General features: G+C 52.2%; 9 protein-coding genes across 9 annotated transcripts; 4 read left to right on the top strand and 5 right to left on the bottom strand.

The window, feature by feature from the left end:
- Positions 1 to 487: 487 nt before the first annotated feature.
- On the bottom strand, positions 488 to 1,675 carry CKB2 (casein kinase 2 regulatory subunit; the record flags this gene model as incomplete). The annotated part of the gene is made up of 3 exons (XM_049335270.1): positions 488 to 952; positions 1,008 to 1,253; positions 1,619 to 1,675. 3 exons carry the CDS (start codon positions 1,673 to 1,675, stop codon positions 488 to 490), a joined length of 768 nt encoding a protein of 255 aa, XP_049185536.1.
- A 1,889-nt stretch (positions 1,676 to 3,564) lies between these two features.
- Positions 3,565 to 4,725, bottom strand: J4E83_008374 (uncharacterized protein; the record flags this gene model as incomplete). Its single annotated transcript, XM_049335271.1, has 2 exons — positions 3,565 to 4,553; positions 4,605 to 4,725. 2 exons carry the CDS (start codon positions 4,723 to 4,725, stop codon positions 3,565 to 3,567), a joined length of 1,110 nt encoding a protein of 369 aa, XP_049185537.1.
- A 761-nt stretch (positions 4,726 to 5,486) lies between these two features.
- J4E83_008375 (uncharacterized protein) lies at positions 5,487 to 7,386 on the top strand (the record flags this gene model as incomplete). The annotated part of the gene is made up of 2 exons (XM_049335272.1): positions 5,487 to 6,084; positions 6,137 to 7,386. The coding sequence occupies 2 exons, from the start codon at positions 5,487 to 5,489 to the stop codon at positions 7,384 to 7,386; spliced, it is 1,848 nt and encodes a 615-aa protein (XP_049185538.1).
- An 819-nt stretch (positions 7,387 to 8,205) lies between these two features.
- J4E83_008376 (uncharacterized protein) lies at positions 8,206 to 9,244 on the top strand (the record flags this gene model as incomplete). The annotated part of the gene is made up of 2 exons (XM_049335273.1): positions 8,206 to 8,343; positions 8,393 to 9,244. 2 exons carry the CDS (start codon positions 8,206 to 8,208, stop codon positions 9,242 to 9,244), a joined length of 990 nt encoding a protein of 329 aa, XP_049185539.1.
- A 98-nt stretch (positions 9,245 to 9,342) lies between these two features.
- On the bottom strand, positions 9,343 to 11,424 carry J4E83_008377 (uncharacterized protein; the record flags this gene model as incomplete). The annotated part of the gene is made up of 2 exons (XM_049335274.1): positions 9,343 to 10,479; positions 10,525 to 11,424. The coding sequence occupies 2 exons, from the start codon at positions 11,422 to 11,424 to the stop codon at positions 9,343 to 9,345; spliced, it is 2,037 nt and encodes a 678-aa protein (XP_049185540.1).
- A 1,074-nt stretch (positions 11,425 to 12,498) lies between these two features.
- J4E83_008378 (uncharacterized protein) lies at positions 12,499 to 16,406 on the top strand (the record flags this gene model as incomplete). The annotated part of the gene is made up of 7 exons (XM_049335275.1): positions 12,499 to 12,677; positions 12,727 to 12,811; positions 12,865 to 13,850; positions 13,899 to 14,397; positions 14,965 to 15,241; positions 15,289 to 16,187; positions 16,239 to 16,406. The coding sequence occupies 7 exons, from the start codon at positions 12,499 to 12,501 to the stop codon at positions 16,404 to 16,406; spliced, it is 3,093 nt and encodes a 1,030-aa protein (XP_049185541.1).
- A 3,456-nt stretch (positions 16,407 to 19,862) lies between these two features.
- Positions 19,863 to 21,174, top strand: J4E83_008379 (uncharacterized protein; the record flags this gene model as incomplete). The annotated part of the gene is made up of 2 exons (XM_049335276.1): positions 19,863 to 20,347; positions 20,397 to 21,174. 2 exons carry the CDS (start codon positions 19,863 to 19,865, stop codon positions 21,172 to 21,174), a joined length of 1,263 nt encoding a protein of 420 aa, XP_049185542.1.
- Positions 21,175 to 21,417: 243 nt separating this feature from the next.
- J4E83_008380 (uncharacterized protein) lies at positions 21,418 to 22,368 on the bottom strand (the record flags this gene model as incomplete). Its single annotated transcript, XM_049335277.1, has 1 exon — positions 21,418 to 22,368. The coding sequence occupies one exon, from the start codon at positions 22,366 to 22,368 to the stop codon at positions 21,418 to 21,420; it is 951 nt and encodes a 316-aa protein (XP_049185543.1).
- A 437-nt stretch (positions 22,369 to 22,805) lies between these two features.
- J4E83_008381 (uncharacterized protein) lies at positions 22,806 to 23,419 on the bottom strand (the record flags this gene model as incomplete). Its single annotated transcript, XM_049335278.1, has 2 exons — positions 22,806 to 23,309; positions 23,366 to 23,419. The coding sequence occupies 2 exons, from the start codon at positions 23,417 to 23,419 to the stop codon at positions 22,806 to 22,808; spliced, it is 558 nt and encodes a 185-aa protein (XP_049185544.1).
- Between the last annotated feature and the right edge of the window lie 245 nt (positions 23,420 to 23,664).

Raw genomic sequence — 23,664 nt, forward strand, 5'->3', positions numbered from 1 at the left:
TTTCTTGTCTACTTTACTTACTTACTTTACTTCATGAGAACTACTTTTATCTTCTTCATTACTTCTATCTGTTTTGTTCGGCATCTTTCAGCGACGCTGCCTTTCTGTGATATCCTGGGTTAGGTTTCTGTGGGTATTCACTGGACAGGAGGCGGATGGGATGTGTAGGAAAGTCAGATAGATACCCCCCTCTCTTTTAGTAGTTTTCAATGCTAGCAATCGTTGCAACTGCATATCAATCCTGCCAGTGTACATGTGGAGTTTTCGACTATTCCGGGATAACATGCAAGTCATAATCTGCATTGTTTCATCGTCGTTTGGTATATCAGATACTGCTTTAACACCCAGCCATGACGCCTATCGCCAAACCCATGCTAGTTCCTCTCGGATGCTATAAACTACTCATGCCTCCATCTTCCTAAACATGCTTCCGACCCCTCACCCATCCATCTGTACAATAGTGAAACGGCCATTATAGGCCCATTTGTCACAGCTGCACAACGGCCCCCTCAACGCCTTCCTGAGTCTCCATATCATCGTCGTCCTCATCATCTTCCAGATCCTCATCTTCTTCCTCGAACCCAGTCTCCATCTTCAGCGTCTTGAGCCTGTCTTTCATCTCATCCTTTTTGTCTGCCTGCCACCGCGCCAGCGCTGCTGCAGAGTGTACTTTGAAGCCGAAAACGCGGGGCTCGTACCGCCGTTGCGATTTCGGTGGCAGCATCGCAGGGTAGACTTGGAAGAGGATGTTGTGGAAGGAGGTGCCGAAGTAGGCGCCGTCGATTACGGCGTGGCGGGAGGATTTGGGGTTGTAGAGGTCTTCGCAGCGGGCGCAGTAGAGTTTTACGGGGGAGGCGTTGGGCACGTCGGATTGACCCATGGGGAGGAGGGGTTGCGATTCGCACATTACGCGGGGGCATTTGCCAAAGTCTGACTTCTTGAACTTCTCAAGCTGGGTGGTGTGTTAGTCGTGGGCGCGAGGCATGGGATATGAGCGCCTGACGTACCATCTTGGCAAGACCCCTGGTAGTGACGATGTATCGTGCGTGGACGAGTCCGTAGAGATGCCGTGCCGACTTCTCGATCTGTTCCCGCATATCATCGTCGCAGTCGAAGTCGAACACGTCTGTGACGAGATCGAGTGCATATTGGTAGTACTGAACTTCGGTGTTCAGGCCTGTTAGGTTGAAGCGGTCGGTGAGGTATTCTTCGTCAATCTCGCAAAAGTATTCGTTCCCTCGAGAGGATATGAACTACTTGTTTGTTAGCCTGCGTTGAAATGAATAGCTGTGTCTTCTCTTCTACGCTGTCGTGATCCTCCCACCAGTCGGACCACCACTCGCTCTGCATGAGCATGAGTGGGCCCCATTTGGCCGAGAAGATAGTGTAGTCTTCATCCACTTCAAATGAATGGGGGCACCTCAGCGTGGAGATATAGCCGTCTTCGCCGCAGTCACCGCTGGCGCATGGTCAGACGCGACCTGCAATGAAGGGCTGGCAGAGCATACCACGCCATGAGGTACCTATAGTTCCACCCCGACGCCCCCAAGGTTTGTAGAGACATGACCAGCGATCAAAGAATACCCGTGTTGGTAATGTATGGAGTTCAGGTACTCACCCAGTCTCGCCAGTAGCTTGTGTAGTCGCTGTCCGTGTCGCTGTTGAAGTCGTCCATGTTTGCGCTTGCTCTCGGCGACGGTCTCCGAGGGGGTTAGGGCGTTCGTATGTCTTGTTTGTAGGCTGCGACCACCGGCGGGGTGGGGCGGTGCGATCAGGCGCAAGCTCGGGTCGGGACGCGGTTGCGGAGTGAATTGCGCGCCCACCTAGTGGGATGGCAGTCGTCGCATCCCACCTCCACTGCTTGTTTCTCCGCTCCGGTCGCGCTAGTCGCTTGGGCCGCGTCCCTTCAACATGACAACCCCAGACTTCCCCACCAATCCTGTCTACTGGGTCGCCAACTTTCTGTACCAGTCAGTATTCTGCGTACAGTAGACATCTCGACTTCAAGACCCGTTCCGGAAGAAGTCCCTGGGTCCAGACCATGCTACGGGGCAGGTACGTGCACGTGAGGTGCCTAAAGATTGATTGCACGAAGTCAATCAATGTCTTACTACATTTCGTACACCGATGTCACTTGCTTAAACTTTGATGTACGACGCCAGTAATCGTCTTACATCAATTCTTACATGAATCTTACTTGCCATTAGGCTAAAATATTCACTGTTCCAAGGTTCCGCTGCTATTTCTTCGCATTCAATACCGTCTGTTTGTTAACCAGGAACTCTATTTCCTTGTTATATAGCTTGCCCGTGATCCTTCGCCATCGTACTGCGAATAATTTGTTTCGGTCGTTTTAGTTCGGGGCTTCGAAGCAGGTCTTCACAATTGGACTCTCTCATTTTGGTCACGCTTACCACCAAGAGCTATCTCATAACCGCCTCTCACATCCATTTACACTGGTGACTCGTGTCTCACCAATCATCCCGTTATCACGACGTGCGCGATGTGTGCCGCCGCAAGCGCTCTCCAGCCTATTTCTAGGTTCTGCTCCCAGCTATCTACCATAGTCGAGTACATGCCTACCCTTGCTGTTTATGGCACACCGGACTCTTCCATCGACGCGAACCGTCTGTTCAAAGATACTGAAGCGCGGTTCCCGGGAAGATGGAGGAAGGATGGATGGTATCTTTCCACTGTGAGTACGATCTTTCCGGGAGAGACTTTAACGTTGACATTGCGCGTGTTTGACAGACAGCGGCACTTATCGCCAGCGGCCAGCCGGGTCTGATAGGTCCTCTCTACAACTACATCATCTCACAGCCGTCATATCAGACGTCTGCGGAGAGACAACGTCTCGTACGGCGCATGAGAGAAGCCATGATCAAATGTATTATTCTCAACGGCATTCCCATCGTCATGGAAGCTTTTGTGTCTCTTGCGAAGCAAGAAAAGCCCGAAGATCAGGATCATAGTTTCACACGCAAGGATTGGAAAGCTGATGAAGCGAACCATAAGCGCGGTCTCGAGGTTCTTGAAACGCTTTATGGCGATGATAATGAGAAGATCTGGGCATCGTTCGGTTCACACAAAGATATACGTGAGTATCCCGCAAATCTCCGCTGCGCTTCCCTTGGAGGCTCATCCACCATATAGCATGGCTCTCGACCGACATATCATATGGTTTGTTCCTGGCAGATCACAATACCCTCGATATCGTCGAATCCGAGCTCGTCATCTTGCCCGCGATCATGTGCCAAGGTCTCCCCACTTCAACAAGATGGCATCTACGTGGGTGTCTGCGGGTCGGCTGTACACGCGATGAAGTGGAATGCATACAACAGGTTATTGAACATATTGCAGCGACCTGTGGGAAAGAATTAAAAGGTCTGCCGAGAGTTTCAGATATACCTACAGATGAGATATGAAGGACCAGAAAGGTCGAAGAAGCCCTAAAGATATCTGGAAATATGTTAAGGCACAGGCTGTCTCGTACTGTTACATGGTCACGAGAGAAAACGGGCATGAAGAAGTACACGTAAAATTGGTATCAAGAGCATGTCTATCTCAAACCTTCGCCACGGCTGTCAAGTACTGCTGACTGTGCGGGTAGTCGATATACCCCTTCGGTGTCTTTGGAGTGTAGAAAACAGAGCGGTCATACTTGACCAGCGGTACGCTCTCCTTGACGCGGAAAACCAGGTCGGGGTTGGCAACGAAATATCTGCCGAAGGCGATGATGACATCGTAGTCCTTGTACGTCTCATCAACAGTCTGCTTCGCTGAGTCGGGTAGGAAGCCTCCTGCAAGCATGACGGGACTCGCGTTGCCCCATTGTTCGACCATCCACTGCACAGTCTTCTGGCCTCCGCATTCCGAGTCGTCGTTGCCAGTGATGCGGGCTTCGATCAGGTGGAGATAAGCCAGACCCAGTTTCTTCAGCTCTTCGGTGAGGTATTCGAAAGTTGGCTCGGGCTCGTCCATTAGCATGCCGTTGAAGTCGCTGTAAGGGCTGAGGCGCATTGCTGTTCTTTGAGCGCCAACAGCAGCGATAACAGCCTTGGTGACTTCAAGGTGGAATCGCGCGCGTTGCTCGATGCTACCTCCCCAGCTATCCGTCCGTTGGTTACAAGTCGTCTGAAGGAACTGATCCGGCAGGTATCCATTAGCACCGTGGATCTCGACACCGTCAAAACCGGCAGCGATGGCATTCTTGGCTGCATTCGCATAGTCTGCTATGGTCTCCCAAATCATCCCCTCTGTCATTTCCACTGGTGTTCGGTCTTGAGGTGTGATGGGTACTGCGCTGGATGAGACCAGCGTGATGCCTTCTGCGTCCAGCGCATCGGTCCTTGCGGCACGGCCTTGATGCCAGAGTTGACAGTATATCGCACAGCCTTTCGCATGTACTGCTGACGTAATGTCTTTCCAGGAAACGATGTGGTCTTCTTGCCAGATTCCTGGAGCATTTTGGGCGCCGATGGCGTTCCTGGAGATGATGGTTGCTTCGCTGACAATAAGGGTGCCTGGTACACATGCTCGTTGCTCATAATACTCTGCGATACTTGGTCAATATCGGCCCTTCGTAGTGACGGTGTTCAAGGTACCTTTGTTCATGGGCGTCGCCTTGTAGTCGTCGCCCATGCGATACCGTGTCAACGGTGCCATTGCGACACGATGGCCCAACTTTACATCTCCAACCGTCAATGGTTGGAAGAGTTTCGTCATCTTGGCAGTCGATGTTGGTACAACAGAAGACGAGGTAGGATCTGATCAAGTGGTCTCACAAGAACTGTAATAGCCTACAATGTCAATGCTTCGTTGCTCTTTAGAGCGAGTAGGGCTGTGTCTACCACACATATTATGGCCATTGCCCAAGCCTTGTGATGGGTCACCATGGTCGTTATCGGCAACCCACCTGGGCAGCCTCGCAAACCCCACCTGACACATGGCATCTGTCAGTCTCAACCGTGACGCCGAGAACTCGCCTGAATACCTTCAATGCCGTTTTCAGCGTTATGGTCCGATGTCGATACGAACAGCCATCGGCGGAGGGTCTAAGGGGCCGAAAGTGCGTCGGCTCAAAAAGTCCCGATGAGATGGCCCCGCACGTGCCCTGCTAGGACGACCCACTTTGCAGCCTCACCGTCATCGGCTTTCATCCCATAATGCCACTTACGCCATCGAAGCGTGTAAGCGTTTCTACCATGTGAGTGGGCCCCTCAACTGTGACTGGCTGCTTTCGCAATTCTTCTACGAGGAACACACCTCCCGACGATCTCGCAGCTGTCGACCGGCGTCATGGCAGGGCTCAGTCCCGCTCGGACAGCCTCCCGGGGCTCCACGCCCAACTCCAACGCTAGCTACGATGTTTTGGACCGTTGGTCTTGTTCCAAATATACACATACGCAGAATCGCTATGTTTTTGAGGCTTGTAGCGACTGTGGAAGAATCCGATGATGCGGGAACAGCACACCTCCATTGACGAGATGGAATCGACGCGACCCATCAAAGAGAGCGATTCATGCGTTGGCAATACTCTCGTTGAGAAGCCATCCAGAGACGACAAGCCATGCGAATCAGACATACCTACAACAAATCCTCATGGCGCGTCCCCTTCGCCTAACGTGGAAGAGGATGACGACGACAAGAGCGACGCAGCATCCATTGGCGGCCAAAGGAACACCATGACATCGACGCAACTTCGAATCGCAATCCCCGCACTATCAGTCTGTCTCTTCGTTTCGTTCATCGACCAAACCAGCGTCTCAACAGCAACACCCGCGATCGCTGTGGATTTGAACACCGGAACTGCAACATCATGGATCGGTACATCGTTCCTGATCGCATCGACGGCATTCCAACTGATAAATGGTCGTTTGTCGGACATCTTTGGCCGCAAGAATCTGTTGTTGATCAGCCTCATGTTGATGGCTCTGGGAGACCTTGGATGTGGTTTCGCGCGTACTTCAGTGCAGCTATTTGTTCTCCGTGCCATTGCTGGTATTGGAGGTGGCGGCATCAACAGTCTTGTCATGATCATCGTTAGTGATATCACAACGTTGCAGAATCGGGGTAAATATCAAGGTATGTACCGTTGTGTATCTTGTAACCAAGCAGTGCTAATACTCTTTTGTAGGATGGCTAGGTGCAGTCATCGCCCTGGGAAACGGTGCAGGACCTTTTCTTGGAGGTGCTATCGTCGAAGGAGCAACTTGGAGGTGGGTATTCTGGATAATACCCATCATGACTGTACCCACCTCCATGGTCATACTATTCTTCTTACCGCTCAAGCATCGGTCTGGTGACTACCTCGCAAAGGTCAAGAAGATTGACTATGGCGGCATGGTGCTGAACATTGCATCCACCTTGCTCCTGCTCATCCCCTTGTCAGGAGGCGGAGTGACATATGCATGGGGATCTCCATTCTTCATCGCCTGCACTGTTACCGGCGCTGTGATAGGCATACTATTCGTGCTTCACCAATGGAAACTCGTCGCTCTCCCGATCATGCCGCTTCGACTATACCGCGCGCCGCACTGCTGGGCACTATATCTACAGACGTTTCTCATCGGCCTTGCGTACTTCGGCAACTTCTTCTACCTGCCTATTTACTTCCAATCGGTCCTCAGGTACTCGCCTCTGGCCTCGGGTGCTTTGATTCTACCAGTAGTCATCACGACATCTTTTGCGTCCATCGCATCTGGTCAGTACATGAACCGAGTCGCCAGCTACATGCACTGCATCCTGGCCGGATTCGCCCTCTGGACTCTTGGGAGTGGCCTCACCCTACTGTTCGGCCGAGACACGGGTCTGGCTGTGTTGATTGTTGTACTCATCATAGAGGGTGCCGGTATTGGTCTGACGCTCCAACCAACCCTTGTGGGTATGTACGCCAACAGTCGCAATGAGGATCGTGCTGTGACAACTGGCTTACGCAACTTCATCCGCACTATCGGTGGCGCTTTTGGCCTCGTCATCTCGGGAGTTATCCTTTCGAATACGCTCAGCAGAGATTTGTCCAAGCGGCCCTTTGTTTCGGACACCCTAATGGCCCAGTTGACTTCCTCAACGTATGACCTCGATAAGTTTGGCCTCTCTCTGGATCAGAAAGAAGAGGTTTTTGATACCTACATGCTTGGTCTGCATTACATCTTCATCTTTTTCACAGTATGCTCGGGTCTCGGTCTGGCTCTGACATTCTGGGTTGGAAACACCAGCTTGAAAGCGCCGAAGAAGTCGGATGAAGGACAGCCGATGGAGACGCAGGACGAACCTCAGCAGCAAGTCATCCAAGGTCGAGAAGTCGCGTCGGAAGGGGAGATCTTTGATGAGAAGAGGCCAATGACAGGGGAGGCTGACGTAGAACGCAACGTTCATACAAGATGAGCGATCATATAGCATATCATCAGGGCCCAAGGATGACTTTGCGAAGTACTTGTTCGGGCCTTATTGATATGTTAGAATAAAAGTCTCGTAGACATGCTTCATAAAAGTTTCGTAGCATACAGCACATTTACCCAAGACCATCAAACTATTCAACTATTAGGGCAATTTCTACGCACCGCACGTCTGAGTCCTGATCTAGTAGGTGAGTAACATGTGCATGCATTCGCCCTTCTCGTATGCTGTCCTCATGGCCGAGTACCAACCGAGTGAAGCGCAACGATTGAATGAGACCACCAAACGTACACCAGCGACTTCGGAACTTGAGCGCAACAATACCCCGCAGCAAGACCCATCTTTCACTATCAATTTACCAGAGAACCGTCTCCAACTCAACCTGGTCTCTAATCCTTGGTATGCCAACTTAGGTAGGTCAATACAGCCCCACAAAGGCCGGTCGTTATCGGCGAGTCGAGATTGGCCTATCTCTCGACGATCCCCCTCCAAGCCATGTTCTCCATACGGTTTCTTCCAAGCCGATAAACACATTCATCCGTCTGATAACACGGCGGTGGGTCACAGCCGGCCGCAGAAATGACATCGCATCGTGAGGCACGGCAGAAGATGGGAAATGGCCGATTACGTGAGGATGTCACGGATGAGAATGGCCGATAGCCAGGTAGGCGCTGGAGGATGGCCGCCGCGACACGCTCCGCTGGTGATACATATATGTTGCATCGCGAGACTTGGACGTTTAATACTTCAAATCTACCACAACTTCTGTAATCAAATCAAGCTTATCGTCCTCCAAATATCGTCATCATGCCTGAAGTCTACGCCGCACCTCCCGACTACGCCTTCCCACGTAACTTCAAGGGTTACGGCGAGAAGGGTCTTCAGGGCTTGAAGTGGCCCAACAATGCCAAAATCGCCGTATCTTTCGTCATCAACTATGAGGAGGTGAGTTCACATGCAATCCTATTTCAGATGCACAACTAACAAGCAACAGGGTGGTGAGCGCTCAGTTATGAAAGGCGATGGAGTATCCGAGATCAACCTCCGCGAGTACCCAGCTCAACACAGAATCAACGAGCGCGACTACAGCGGCGAATCAGAATTCGAGTATGGCTCCCGCCGCGGCTGGTGGCGCATGTTCAAGCTCTTCAATGACTACAAGATGAAGTTCACCCTGTACGCCGTTGGCTCCGCCGTCGAAGAACAGCCAGAAGTTGTTACTCGGTGTGTGGAAGAGGGCCACGATGTTGCTTCTCACGCCTACCGCTGGATCGATCATGCCAATCTCTCTGTCGAGGCCGAGAAGCAGCACATCAGGGATGGTATCACAGCGCTGAAGAAGCTCTCCGGCTATGCACCAAAGGGATGGTACTATGGCCGTCCGTCACCACAGAGCAGAGCACTCATCCCACTCGTGTACGAGGAGATGGGCGAGGAGCTACTTTGGGCCTCAGACGCCTACGCAGACGACCTACCCTACTGGACCGACCTTCCCCAAGAGCGCAGCAGCGCAAACCCCAAGGGCTGCCTGATGGTTCCCTACAGCTACGACTGCAACGACTTCAAATTCCACTGCCAGGGAACTGGTTTCCGCAGTACGGCTGCGTTCTACGAGCACATGAAGAACTCTTTCGATGTGCTGTATGAGGAGGGTGAAGCTGGAGAGCCGAAGATGATGACTATCGGTCTGCACTGCCGTATCATCGGTAGGCCGGGAAGGTTCAAGGCGCTCCAAGATTTCGTCAAGTATATCTCGGAGAAGGAAGGTGTTTGGGTTGCGACTAGGACGCAAATAGCGGAGTCGTTCAGGGAGCAGTTCCCGTATAAGAAGGGTCAGCTCGCGTAGATAGGTAATCCAATTTGTTTCAACGTTAAACTCGGAGTCATTTGCGCACATGAGACAACAGTGCCTGGGGCCTTTCGAACTAAAGCCAATGACATTGCCTATCTATACTCTCCAAAGTTCCACTGACTGCCATCCATCATACCGCGGTTATCCATCGACATAGCTGCATCTTGAATGGGGTCCACGCCGTAGAGACCAGACCCTTCATACGCATTCCAGCTCATCTCAGTCTGGCCTTGGCCAAAGCCATCGAACCTCATCGCGGCAGATGCGGCGTCATCGCTTACCATCTCATTCCACATCCGCCAACCTTGCCACCCGCCTGGCGCTTCTTCGTCCACTTCCATAAACGCCTCCTTCACAGCGTCCGTAACCATGTGTGACATGGTAGGCTTACTACCCATCGTTGGGTGCTGTGACGTCTGCTCGCGGCTATCTCGTCGGCTCCTTGGCGAAAGTCCTGCCATAGAAGGCTCCGCATCCACGTCGAGCTGCAGCGGTCGCGAACCATTGCTATGCATCATGGTAGTAGGCGCCGAGTTTACGATCGTCTTGAACAAACTTCCGGATAGCGCATCGAAGATATCGCGGTATTTGACGGCACCGGGCCACTTCTCACCGAAGATAGTCAAAATCTGAGAACAGGCCCGTGTCGCCTCGAGAACGTCATATGAGAAAAGGGATCTATCTCGCCAGATGCAGTACACCAATGTCAGGCCAGCTACAAAGCACGAATGTAGTGAGATCATCGTGTAGGTTAGCGTCCGATTCTGGCTTAGTCGCTTGTATGCGTTGCAGACACAAGCGGCCGAGCGCGCGCAAGTGAGAAATCGTATGTCCAAGGTGTCCAGCGTAGGTAGAAAGACAGTGAAGAGATAGAGCATTGCTTTGTGATATTGAACGCCGTAAAAGTCTCGCGCATCGAGATATGCGCTTTCGGGATCGTACATCCAAGTAATCTTGTTCCCGTTCTTTGGCGTCTGCGGATATGTTCGTAGCCATTCATCCAGGTCGCTCCGGATTGTAGCCATCTTCCGGTCAAGTTTGGCCCGCTGTTCTGGCGTCCCGTTGAAGACATCTCTATCGACACGAAAGACTGTCTTATGGATCCGCGACTGAATCTGATCAAGCTTGATGATGTGTATGAAAGGCTCGATGTTTGACCATTGGGGCCTGACCGAGTCTGGCTCTTCCGGATGCGTTAGTGTCCAGAACTCAGGACTAGTACTGGGAAACTTGAAGAGTCAGTTCACATATCATAGTCTACTTGGGTGACATACCTCGACGTTGATATCTCGGTCAGCGATAGCAAAAGCTCTACCGAGCACAATGCTAGTCACTCTGTCAAGGCAGTAACACGCCCAGAACGCACGTCGCCGCAGTTCAGCGTCTCTTGCAAGCTCAGGAGAGCCTGTGACCTTCTTCTTCCTGTGTAAGCCCATCTCAATGCAGACAGAAGTCGCATATCGAATCTGGGACCAGGCGCCTGCACCATATGGAGACCTCTGACCATGCACTCCAAGCAGGATGAGGAACTGCACTGTCGCAAGGTTGTGCTGGTCTAGGATGTAGTCCATTGGCTCGGTGGCCGCGACAAGATGATGCTCAGAATCCACCCCACATGGCTTCCGCGTCAGCGACAGGAATCGAGCAGTAATGGCATATATAAGGTGGAAAATGCTGCGTTCAATGATAGTGAGGGCACCTCGCACAAACTGCTTGTCGAAAAGCTTCGTGTAGACTACACGATCCAGCAATGGCCAGCGCGTGTGGATACGTTCGAAGAATACGTCAAATAGCATGCGTGCCTGTTGTCGGTCTGGGAAATCCGCAACGGGCTCATCGGAGTGAGTAGACTCGGGAGGAACAGGAGGCCGTGAAGTTCCGGTAGCCTGGCATGTTTGGTTCACTGGCAGAGTTGTTGCTCTCTTGCCAGAACTTCGGAAGATGGAGGACTGAATGATGCGAGCAATGGTAGCGCCGGAGCTAGAGCCGACATAGTAAGGCTCCGAGGTTGTATCTGTGGTACCAGATGCACATAAGGAGAGATACGCAACGCCATCGACGAGTGAAGTACGATCCTCACCCTCAAGATCTTCAGAGAAACAATCATCTCGTGATTCGCGACGCGATGCACTGGACTGTGGGTGAAGAGCGAGCGCCAGCTCTTCAACGTTCATGGAAGATGTTCTTTGCAAAGTCTCTGGGCCGTTTTCATAATGGTCCTCTGCATGGTCAGGAAGACGGGCCTCCAGAAAAGCGATCCGCTCTTCTAGGGCGTTGATATAGCTGAGAAGTTAGGGAACAGTTCGTGCGCATGTCAATGGCCATGGGAAGAACCTACACAGACTTGCCGCCGGGGTACTGAGGACGAATAGTCCTTTCATACGCACAGGCTGCGCCAGCTCGCTGGCAAGATCTGCAGACTGGATGCGCACCGTCACACTACATGATTCTTAGCCAGGGTGCATGAAGCAACGTCCCACGTGACGTACACGCTGCTTTCTCCGTTTGCATCTTTTGCAGGCCAAGGCCACCCGAGATTTCCTAGTCGCAGGACCTAGGTTTGAGGCGTTCGACTGAGCTTCCTTCGGAGAGTTGGATGCGGGTACTGCGTCTGCGGCCGTTCCCACACCCCGACCGGAGGAGGGGCTTACGGGGCTCTCTGGGTAGGACTGCAACATGGCCTCGTCGTCAGGAGTATGGCGTTGATGCGACAGCCCTGCAGCTGTCGGCTCTGATTCATACCGTTTGGCTCCATGTTTCCCACGTGCGATAGTCCCGTTGAGGCCCAGGTGGAATGTGTGAGCCGACGTGTGTCTTATCGCGAATTATCCATGATAGGCTAAGATGGCACGGGCCTCCAATGGCTTTATCTCGGCTGCACCCATCCGGCGCCTGGAGACCCCAAAGATTGCGAAGGAACTACGCCATAACAAGCAACATATCGGAGGTCTACATCACACTCCTATCTCCATCCCTGTTCTTTATCGCACCGCATACGCTGATGTCAGGCTTGGGAATGACTGATGCGCGCATGGCAACATGGCACATCGGCTAGAAAGTGCCCGAAGAGGCTGCGCCAGAAGCCATGCCCGTGGTCAATCACAGCCCGATATGCGTGCGATACGTGAATGACTTGGAGTTGGCGTGACGTCCGATCGACATATGAGACACCATGGTCCGCCGACATGAAGAGGATTTGGAGGATTGACCACGCCCAGTAGTCAACCAAACCACACCATTACAGCACCATGGGGAAAGTCCAGCTTCCGACCAGGGGCCAAATCGCGGCGCCCTTTCGCTCGAAAGAGGCCTTTGTCGACTTCATCAGAGCTCCCCAAGGGAACGACGGCCATGCCCCAATCGGAGACGAGAGATGGTCTAACAAAGATCTTGAGCCAACGCCGGTGGAACAGAGGACTTGGACCTGGTAAGGATCTTGACGACGTACATCTTTGAGCTTTTATTGACAAATGAAGGTTCAATCTTCCTCTATACTGGTTCTCGAACCAGTTCTCCCTCGTTGGTTGGAATACGGGCTCCGCTCTTGTCACAGTCGGTCTGGTAAGCTACGTCGAAGCATGCAAGCGAAATTTGGGAACTAATGGCGTGAACAGACATGGCAACAATCCTTCGTGTCAGCCTGCATTGGATCCTTCCTCGCAGCAGTCGTAGTCGTCCTTATGGCTCGTCCAGGTGCCAAGTACCACATCGGATTCCCTGTGATTGCACGCTCAGTCATGGGTATGTACGGCTCCTACTTCTTCGTCTTCATCCGAGCGATCGTATGCATCATCTGGTACGGAATCCAGTCCTTCTACGCCGGGAACATCCTCTCGGTCATGCTCCGTTGCATCTTCGGCAGTTCCTGGCAAAACTTCACGAACACACTATCGCCCACCGCAAGTGTCACCTCGAAGCAGCTGCTGGCTTTCTTCATGGCCTGGCTGATGGAGTTTCCATTCATGTGGGTTCACCCCAGGCACATCCACTACATCTTCACCGTAAAGGGGTTCATCATGCCAATTGCCGCTTTCGCCATCTTCGGTTGGTGCATGGCCAACGGTGGCGGACTCGGCGCTATGGACCTTGCTTCCAGCGAAGGCGAGCTTGCCGCCTCAGTGACCCCTTTGGGATGGAGTATCATGGCCGGCATCAACACCATCTTCGGTTCGCTCTCGCCTATGTTGGTCAACCAGCCTGACCTCGCTCGTTACTGCAAGAAGCCTCGGGATGCTGGTGTGACTCAAGGTGTCAGCGTCTTTGTGTCCTCCATCATCGTCTTCTTCCTTGGCATGGCCTCAACCACTTCGATGCAAGCAGCATATGGTGTTGCCTACTGGAACATCTGGGATCTCTTCGAAGCCATCCTTGATCACCACTTCGGCGCCGGAGCGCGTGCGGGGATCTTCTTCGTCGCTTTGGCGTTCTACTTCGGTGTCTTCGCTACGAACTTTGGAGCCAACTCAATTCCGTTCGGAAGTGATATGACTGGCCTTTTCCCCAAGTGGCTCACCATTCGCCGTGGACAAGTGCTTTGCGCCATTCTTGGTGTCGTCGTACAACCATGGGAACTGATGAAGAACGCAACGGCCTTCTTGAGGTGAGTTCCCTAATAGGCTTCCCCCTCACCATGCTAACGATGGATTAGTTTCTTGGGTTCTTACAACATCTTCATGGCCCCTCTTTGCGCAGTCATCATTGTCGACTACTACATCGCGCGCAAAGGAAACATACATATACCATCGTGCTACGATGGCAAGAAGACGGGTCTCTACTGGTACTGGTCTGGTGTCAACTGGAGTGGTGTGGCAGCCTGGCTACTTGGTACAACTATGGGTATTCCTGGTCTTATTGGCCAGTACGAGCCACAGATCATTTCGGCGGCTGCGCAGAACATGTACCGCATGGGCTGGTTGCTAACTTTCTTCACCGCGGCGACGGTCTACTTCGTCATCACCTTCTTCGTCAAGCCGCGCGTGTTCCCTGTTGGACGCGAGAGCACGCCCTTCCAACGGGAATGGCTAGCCAATGACGGCCGCGAGGGCTTCTTCGACGGAGACAGGGATGATGGTGTGATTTATGGCGCCTCAACGCCACCCATGACCGACGGAGGAGAAGATGTTGAGATTGGCGAGAAGTCACCAAAGGTCACCTTTTGAGCTCAGAGCAGCAACCTAGATTGTAACAGAATCGAAACCATGTACTCACATCATGTAATTGCAATACGATAGATTTGAACAATGTTCTACTAAGAAACTACGACATCAGATTAGCCTTGCTATGATATCATAGAATTGAGACTGCTGATCAGGCGGCTGGACCTGTGAACTGCCCAGGTGTGATGTTGTTCACGTGTTTCCTAGTACCAGCATGGACTGAACAGTTCCGATCGGAACCAGCATTCCGAAAAAGTGGGATGCCGTTATCGGCTCCAACTTATTAGTACAACCGGTATATCCTTGTTGGGCAAGTGTTTGGCTATCGCCTATGAGCGGGTCTGGACGGGACACGCAATTGCTCCCTATCACGATGCGGGCTTTTTGGGCCGATGGCATCGCTGACGCTGACAGGTCGCTGCCTTCGGCGTCTGGACGTGTCTCCAACTCCAACGGCTTCAAAGGCCACTTCTCCAATTCCTCTTCTTGACATTACAACCGACCTGAGAAAGTAAAACGAGAATACCTTCCAGTATCTACACACCAACAATTCCTAAGATCACCGACTCAAGAGAAGCCATGAGCTCAGATCTTTACAAACTCACTGCCACTGAGATCTCGGCAAAGATCAAAGCGGGCGAAACCTCAGTCGAAGAATACGCAAGATCACTCCTCGGACGCATCGAAGCACGTGACGAAGCTGTTCAAGCATGGGCATACCTCGACCCCGAATATGTTATCAAGCAAGCGAAAGCGCTCGATGCTATTCCACAATCTGAGCGCGGTCCCCTCCACGGCGTAGCCATTGCTGTCAAAGATGTCATTTACACCAAGGGTGAGCTGCCAGAACCATCTTTTCATCTATTTCAACTAATCGTATAGAAATGCCAACACAGTTCAACTCACCCATATTTGCCAATGATGCGCCTCAAGTAGACGCTGGCTCCATAGCGATACTGCGCAAGAGCGGTGCACTCATCTTCGGCAAAACAACAACGACCGAGTTTGCTGCGACAACCACAGGCCCAAAGACACGAAACCCGCACGACTCAAAACGCACGCCTGGTGGCTCTTCATCCGGATCTGGTGCTGCAGTAGGCGATTTCCAAGCATCTATCGGTCTAGGAACCCAAACCGGTGGCAGCACCATCCGTCCTGGCTCGTACAATGGCATCTATGCCCTTAAGCCCACATGGAACTCTATTACTCGCGAAGGCCAAAAGATTTACTCTCTGATTCTGGACACATTGGGCCTCTACGCGCGTAGTGTGGCTGATCTAGAGCTGCTCGCCGATACATTCGCCATTCATGACGACGCACCACCTCCAAAAGACTTCACAGTGAAAGGCGCGAAGTTTGCCCTTCTCAAAACCATGGTCTGGCCGAACGTCGGCCCTGGCACCTCCGCCGCACTTGACAAAGCCGTCTCGCTACTTCGTGCGCATGGAGCCGAGGTTGAGGAAATAAGCTTACCAGATGACCTGAACGATCTTCCGGCGTGGCACGCGGCGGTACTCAACTCTGACGGCCGAACCGCGTTTCTGCCAGAATACACAGTGGCTAAGGATAAGATCTCGGAACAGCTCGTCGGCCACGTTGAGAACAGCGGGAAGATCTCGCGCAAAGCGCAGCTTGAAGCTTTCGACAAGATTGCGGCAGCGAGGCCGGTTGTCGATGAGATACTTGGCAGATACGCTGCGGTACTTACCCCGAGTGTTCCAGATGAGGCACCGCTGGGTATTGAGAAGACGGGCAGTGCGGCGTTTTGTTTGATCTGGACGGTAAGTGATATTTGTGTTCAGGTGCAGAGAACTTGACTAATATTCGCGCAGGCACTGCACACACCAGTAGTCAACGTTCCAGGTTTCAAGGGCGAGAACGGGATGCCAATCGGAGTGTCGCTGGTTGCACCTCGCTACCATGATAGACGGTTGCTCGCCGTCAGCAGCAAGGTTGGTGAAATTTTCGAAGCGGAAGGTGGATGGAAGCGTGCCGTATAGCTCTATTGCAAATAAAATTGAATGGATTGGATCAAAGCATTTGCCGTTGGTCTTCTGGTGAATTGCCATTGGTTGTGTGAGCATGCGTACTCTGGTTCCCTCGACCAAACTGTTCTACTTGACTCACAGTCAGGTTCGTATATATCTCCAATGCCCTCCCCAAACTCAACTATCACAACATATCTCGGCAATACCAAAAATACGCAAAACACACTCTCACAACAACATCAAGATGACATCACAACAGTTTATCGAAGGCAAAGCAAAAGCCAGGGCGAACGCGGAATTAAACCTGAAAAGGTGTGCAAACAGCGCTCTCCGAGTTCTCATCCGCAGTTCAGTTTCTATATACCTCAAAGCTATATACCTCAAGAAATCCCGGTTTACACCAGAATGGTTTTGTGCGAACCACTTCCTGTTAGAGGTACAAAATCGGTCGTACTTTACACTTGAAGAAGTCATGCTCAAGCTTAAAAGACAAAAGCAGAATGGCAAAGTTGAAGAGCTCGAAAAAGCCCTCTCGCGCTACTCACAAGCTGCACATCGCGAAATCGTAGCCAGACTCTTTGTCTTGCCACGCGAACTTCGCGACATGATATACGATGAGCTCTGGGCCTTGGATGCATGCAAGGAAACACTCATCGATAGGCTTATTGATGCAGACGACAGGAATGATCAACGTAGAGCGCTCTGGATTCAACGTTATGGGAAGTTGGACTACTTTCTCCCAAACTTGGTCAAACAGTGGTTTGGGGGGAGGCAGGTGGCAACAGAGATGCTGAAGGCTTTTGGGAAAAGAGATGGGACCGATATAACTCACAACCCGTGCGGGTTTAATTACGACGAGACTTACCACGTCTCGTGGAAAAAATTACACGACCTGACCACAGTAAAGACGTTTCACTCCGACGTCACGCTGTACGAGCTCCTGGGAAACATGGCTCTAGTCATCGTCTTCGACTGCATGGACGAGATCGACGGAAACGAGGGTCTAGAGCGTATAGGCATACCAGGAAACTTAAACGCAGAACTTCGCCGCTGCATCAATACGCTTTCCTCTCTGCGCAACCAAAAGCCTCGCCCTGTCACCTTCAAATTCGAGGATCAAACGAGAGGCGTACCCAGCAACATCACCCATCTATTTCGCTCGCTGAGTGGCCCTTTCCACGAACTCCGGCAGTTGGGATTCGATATCAACATCAGATGTCAAACCGACGGCTACTTCCGCTATGTATGGGACATGTCAGGAAGGTACAATACTCACAGCCCTCACACGAACTATGTTGACAAGTGGACTCTGCGAGATTGGAGCCTGAACTTCACGCGAGTGAACGAACAATTCGAGGAAGCTCACTTGATGGGCGAGACCTTCGTGTTTAACCCAAATGGGCCGCTTCGGGGGAGCTTTCGCATCAAAAAGCATGTTTGGGAGGCGATGCGCAAGGAGCTGTACCGCGCGTATCCAGACATCGACAATGTGGTGAAATGGACGAAGAATGAGAGAGGTGAGATATGGATGGACTGTGGATGTGTGAAGGAGAAGCATACTTGCTGCCCTTACTATCTGTGCTACAAGCACGGTGGATGGGATCTGATAGAAGATGGTCGGTGGAACAATTCTTGCTACATTTGCAAAGGGCTGGTAGCGCCGGCGCTGTAGGGACAACTAAGGTTGATTCCATCGAGGAAGGAGAGGATTTCGGCAACAGGCAAATATGCGGTTCTTTGGATGAAGATCAATTCTTCCAATCGAGTGCCCTGTCACAGCAAACACACAAGACAGTTTCAGCAGTACGATCCAACTACATTAAAACCACTCACCACGTTCAAGGAAAGAGCTAAACACCCTGCAGTCTATGTTGATATGGGGGCGATCGTTAGCAACCTTTCAAATGTAAAATTTTGAGTGATTTGCTTCGTTTTCCTGCTACAAGGGGAAGTGTTCAATTTAGCTCTAGTATGAGATGCCGTCATGCAACTGATCTTCATTGCATCCTAACCACATGATGAACATCTTTCTGCCGTTTGCCCACGTGCCTGTTCAGATATCAGATACTACACAGCCCTCGCGCTCTCTGAGAACTCTTTCGTGAAGTATGACCGGAGTCAATGCATACGCAGATCTCACTTCAACACTCTTTCCAATATTTGAGATGCTCCCCTTGAGTCCCCTCACATACCTCGACTTCTTTGCCCGGGAGGTATGCCTCCACCATCACCTTCACCAAGGCCAACTCGGCTGCCTTCCCAGCAGGATGCATACTACTCAACATATGGAGTGTGATCTTGACTTTTTGGAGGGCTCTGAGCGTATTGGCACGCAAGAAGCGGGCGCAAGCGTTCTCAGGGAGTGCCATTCTCATCTGTGACGCGCGAGCCCCAAAATGAATCGTGTGTACGTGTTGAAGTCTCAACGTCCTCAGATAGCGCCTAATATCGTTGATGGAAACGAAACAAAAGGGGATGGTGGTGTACGCGATCATGGCTGTCTCGACGTAGACTTGGCGACAGACACGGAGTAGATTCCAGCGCGCTCGATGTTTTCCGGGTTTCTCCATCGGCCAATATTTCGATGGCATCTTGACTAGTGATCCGCCGAGCGCGAGGCTGAAGATTCGGTTGCGAATCTCAGCAGGTAGGCGAAGGAGGGGAGAATCTCGTGCATTGCTGTTTGCTCTGGGTGGAAGGTCAGTGCCGTTGATATATGACTACAAATGGGATGTTTCTTACAGCTCGACCTCCGATCCGATGGGCTCGACATTGAGGAGACCGCTTTTGTGTTTGCGATAACCGCGTCGGCCACGGACTGATTTCTTGGGCTTGTCACTGAGACCATGGCGAGGAGCGACTTTTTGAGACCGTTGCGGAGGCATCTTGCGTTACTTGAACTGCTGGTGTATTGAGTGTTTTGAATTGCGGCGGGGAAGCTACCAGTGCGAAAGTGGAGGTGAGAAGGTCAAGGCAAACACGACAGAAGAGGAAAGTGCAATGAAAGCACGGGCCTTGTGCGCTTCCGTGTGCAAGAGTGAAGGTGAGAGTCTCAGATAGAAGGAACGCGTTATCAACGAGGAGCGCATACAAAAGACGCTACCTCGGTATTCATCTAAGAGGATGACGCATAGTAAACTCGAGCATGTATTCCTTTCGCGTGTGCAAGCCTGAAGGTACTATCCATCGAACATTGTGTGAAGGTACATTCTCAAGCTTTCGAGAACAGAGACTGGTTCCAGATGTATTATCAAACGCATCAGTTCGCATTTGGATTGACTTTAAGATAGCTGGAGGGTTTGCAGTAAAATGTCGAAGGCGAGATGTTGGAAGCGTGGAAGGAGCATCTCTGGAGAAGGAGCAGGCGGATTACATAATGCGGCGGTCGGAGATGGCTGCCAGATTCGCCGATGACTCTGGAGCTTCGCGTGTCCGACATCATCATCGCTTGCACCCAATCTCCCCATAATGGCGTCGCGCACACGGCTGGCAGCCACTACGGCTTCCGGACTACTGCGAAGCTCAAGACCACTCGCAACCTCAAGGATATCGCCGCTCGCTGCTGCTTTGACAACATCCTCCGCCCGCAGCTTCTCGCAGCTCAACTCGCATTCCGCCTCAGACCCGACCAACATCTTTGCCTTCCAAACCGGCTCTAAGTCGGGTGGCGTTCCTTCGTACTTCTCAACACAGAACCGTCGGCCTGCAAATACAATCATCCGATTCGTGCCACAGCAAACAGCATGGATTGTAGAGCGCATGGGAAAGTTCAACCGCATACTGGAGCCTGGTCTTGCCATCTTGGTACCCTTCATTGATAGGATAGCCTACGTCAAGAGCCTCAAGGAAAACGCCCTCGAAATCCCCAGCCAGAGTGCCATCACCGCGGACAATGTCACATTGGAGCTGGATGGTGTTCTGTACACCAGGGTCTTTGACGCATACAAGGCGAGGTGAGCATGTCACATATTTGAGTGTAGCGAGGATGCTGACAGTCCATAGTTACGGCGTAGAAGATGCAGAGTACGCCATCTCCCAACTGGCACAAACCACGATGCGCTCCGAAATCGGTCAACTCTCCCTCGACCACGTCCTCAAAGAACGCGCCAACCTGAACGCCAACATCACCGCTGCGATCAACGAGGCAGCACAAGACTGGGGTGTCACCTGCCTGCGATACGAGATCCGTGATATCCACGCACCCGAACCCGTCGTCGAAGCCATGCACCGCCAAGTCACCGCCGAACGATCCAAGCGAGCTGAGATTCTAGAGTCAGAAGGTCAGAGACAATCCGCTATCAACATCGCTGAGGGAAAGAAGCAGTCGGTCATCCTGGCTTCCGAGGCCTTGAGGGCTGAGCAGATCAATATGGCCAACGGAGAGGCTGAGGCTATCTTGCTCAAGGCTACTGCGACTGCCAACGGAATCGACGCAGTCGCGCGATCCATCTCTCAAGGTGGCGGCGCAGCACAGAACGCTATCTCGCTTTCTGTTGCTGAGAAGTACGTGGATGCATTCGGTAACCTGGCTAAGGAGGGCACAAGCATCGTCGTTCCCGGCAATGTCGGCGATATGAGCGGCATGATCGCAAGCGCCATGGCAGTATACGGCAACGTCAACGCTTCCCAAGCAAAGGCGCAAGCATCAAAGATGGTCGAGGGCGGAAGCAGCAAGAAGGTTCAAGAGCTCCAAAGTAAGCTGAACGATGCTGAGAGCGGATCCAACCAGATGCACAACGAGATCAACAGGGTCATGGACGAGAGGCTGAGCAAGAGGTAGTCAGCGACCTTGTATGAGAGATGATGGGATAGGAACGGGATACGACTGTACATTATACCACGCTGTATAAATAGCAACGAGCCGCAAGCGACCGCATCGGGGTTATTGGATATGGGATACCACCCAAAAGCAAGCATCATTCGCGGAGTCTTCTCTCTTCTTCCACTTTGGAACTCCACTTTCGCATGTCTATAGGGAATCGCGAACTCAACTACACTTTCACCTCAACCATCACCCCGCAATCTAAACTAATCGCTCTACAGCCTCAGCAGCCAACACCGCAATCTGCTTCCCATCCTCCCAAATCCAATCATGCCCACCCTTTAGATCCCTTACATTAACCACTCTCCTCCCTTCCTCCTTAACCTCATCCTCATCATCCCCCACCTCCATCACGATATTCCACCCCTCCCTATCCAGCGTAACACACATGACATCCCTCTGCGCCCTCTCCACAAGCTCATCCTCATAGCTATGACAAAGCATCAACAGCTTCCCCTCCGGCCACTGCTCCTTATTGTATTTCCCCGCAACCGGCGAGACAGCCTGCCACTCGATGTACCCCCCATCAAAAGCGCCCCTCACAAACTCTTTGTAAATCTTCGAAATGTATTCTGGTGTCGTGGGTGGGAGGTGGTTCCGTATCATGAGCGGTAGACTGTATATACCTGATATCAGAATCATGGCTTCAGGGAGAGGCGTGGGGATCAGGTCGGGTGTAAGTCCTATACCGGAAACGAGTTGGCATAGCAGTGTTGCTCCACAGGAATGACCTATTCCTATCCATCTCTTCACTCCGTATTCGCGCTGGAGATACTGGATTCCGCGGGCGACGTCGCGGATGTGTTGCGGGTGTCTCGCTGAGCGCTCTGGGTCATCGGGCGCACTTGGTTGCGTTGCGTGGTCGGGGTACGGCGAAAGTCTATAGTTTAGACTTGCGATTCCGCCAATTTTCCCTAGAGTAGAGGCGTGCGAAGCGGCGAGGTGGGTGATGGTGGGTGTGAAGCTAGGGGCTTCAATGAGGGGGTCGCGCCAGGCGCCGCCGTGGATGTAGATTAGCCATGGCGCATCGTTGGTGGGTTTAGATGTGGCTTCCTGGGGTTCGGGGAGCCAGACGTCGAGGGTTTGGAGGCGACTTGGGGGATCGCTGTAGGGGATTGAAGGGATGTGTCTGGGGAATGGGGTGGCTGTCATGTTTTAGTTTGATTGGGGAGTGGTTGTTTGGCGGGGTGTGCAGGTCCCAAACTTTGAGGTGTGCCGAGGTCGGTCACTTTTTCACGTTTGTAGTTCAATGAACCTTAAGTTGAAAGCTAGACTTTGTAGTAGACTCGACAAGAAACCATCACAAGCATGGAAGAAGTGTTTTGAGCATGAATGTTTGATATTTTTCCCATCCAGTACACAAAAAAGAGTACTATCAACCTCATGACCGTTGGTTTCATCCAAGCCATGACTAAACTAAACAGACATTATTCCCGTCAAAGACACATGCCAGTGCCGACGCCCATGGTATTGCGATGCAGGTGTGTAACGCAATGCTAATGCAAAACCCAAGGTATCTCAAGGACCGCTATCCTCATAAAAATAAACTCTCGAAGCTAAAACGACAAAACAACTGGTGGGGGGAGCGTTTACAAGAACGCGGCCATGAAGGCACCGAAGCCAACGATGCTACCAGCGGCAGCCTTGACGTTGACGGCAGCACCGGTGGCGTCAGCACCGTCGGCGCCAGTGCCAGTGGCATCAGCATCAGTGCCAGTAGCGTCGGCACCGCTGCCAGATGGGCGGCTGCCGCTGCCGGTGGCATCAGCATCGGAGGCAGTGGGCGAGGCAACAAGAGCGACAGTGGTGCTGTTGTTGGCGCTGACGGTGACAGTGCGGGTGGAGTTGACCATGGAGCCAGTGCCGGTTCCAGCAAGAGTGAGAGTGTGGACACCAGGGCCGACAGCAGGGATGTCAGCGGGTACTGGCTGGGTGGTAACGGCGGCAGGCTGGCTGGTCACGGCATCGGGCTGAGTAGCGATGGAGGTATCAGCAGCGGGCATGCCAGTAACGACACCGAGAGAGTTGGTCTGGGTGAGGTAGGTGGTCTGGGGAGCCGGGTCGATGGACGATGAAGGGGCAGAGGAAGAGTCCTAGATGAAAATCAGTGATATGTTCTGCATGGATCGTGAAATGATGATGAACATACCTGAGCCGACGCAACGGCGAACGCAACAGCGGAGACGAAGATGGAGGCGCGCATATTGACGGTTGTGTGTTGTTTGTTTGGAAACGATTGATCTCTCTAAACGATAGTCTTTGACTGAAGATATGTCAAGTCGTGAGGATGCGATGAAGACGATGCGAGTAGTGATTGAGTGATGCGAGATGAGAAGCAAACTTCCCGCGAGACGCGTCCTCCTTTTATTGCCTCTGCTGCCATTTCACCCGCACCCAAGAAACAAGCATCGGAGCTAACCCTGGCCCTGGAGCGCCACTTTGACCCGG

The sequence above is a fragment of the Alternaria metachromatica genome, assembly GCF_023757995.1.
Source record: "Alternaria metachromatica strain BMP 0045 chromosome Unknown scaffold_24, whole genome shotgun sequence".
Classification (NCBI taxonomy): Eukaryota; Fungi; Ascomycota; class Dothideomycetes; order Pleosporales; family Pleosporaceae; genus Alternaria; species Alternaria metachromatica.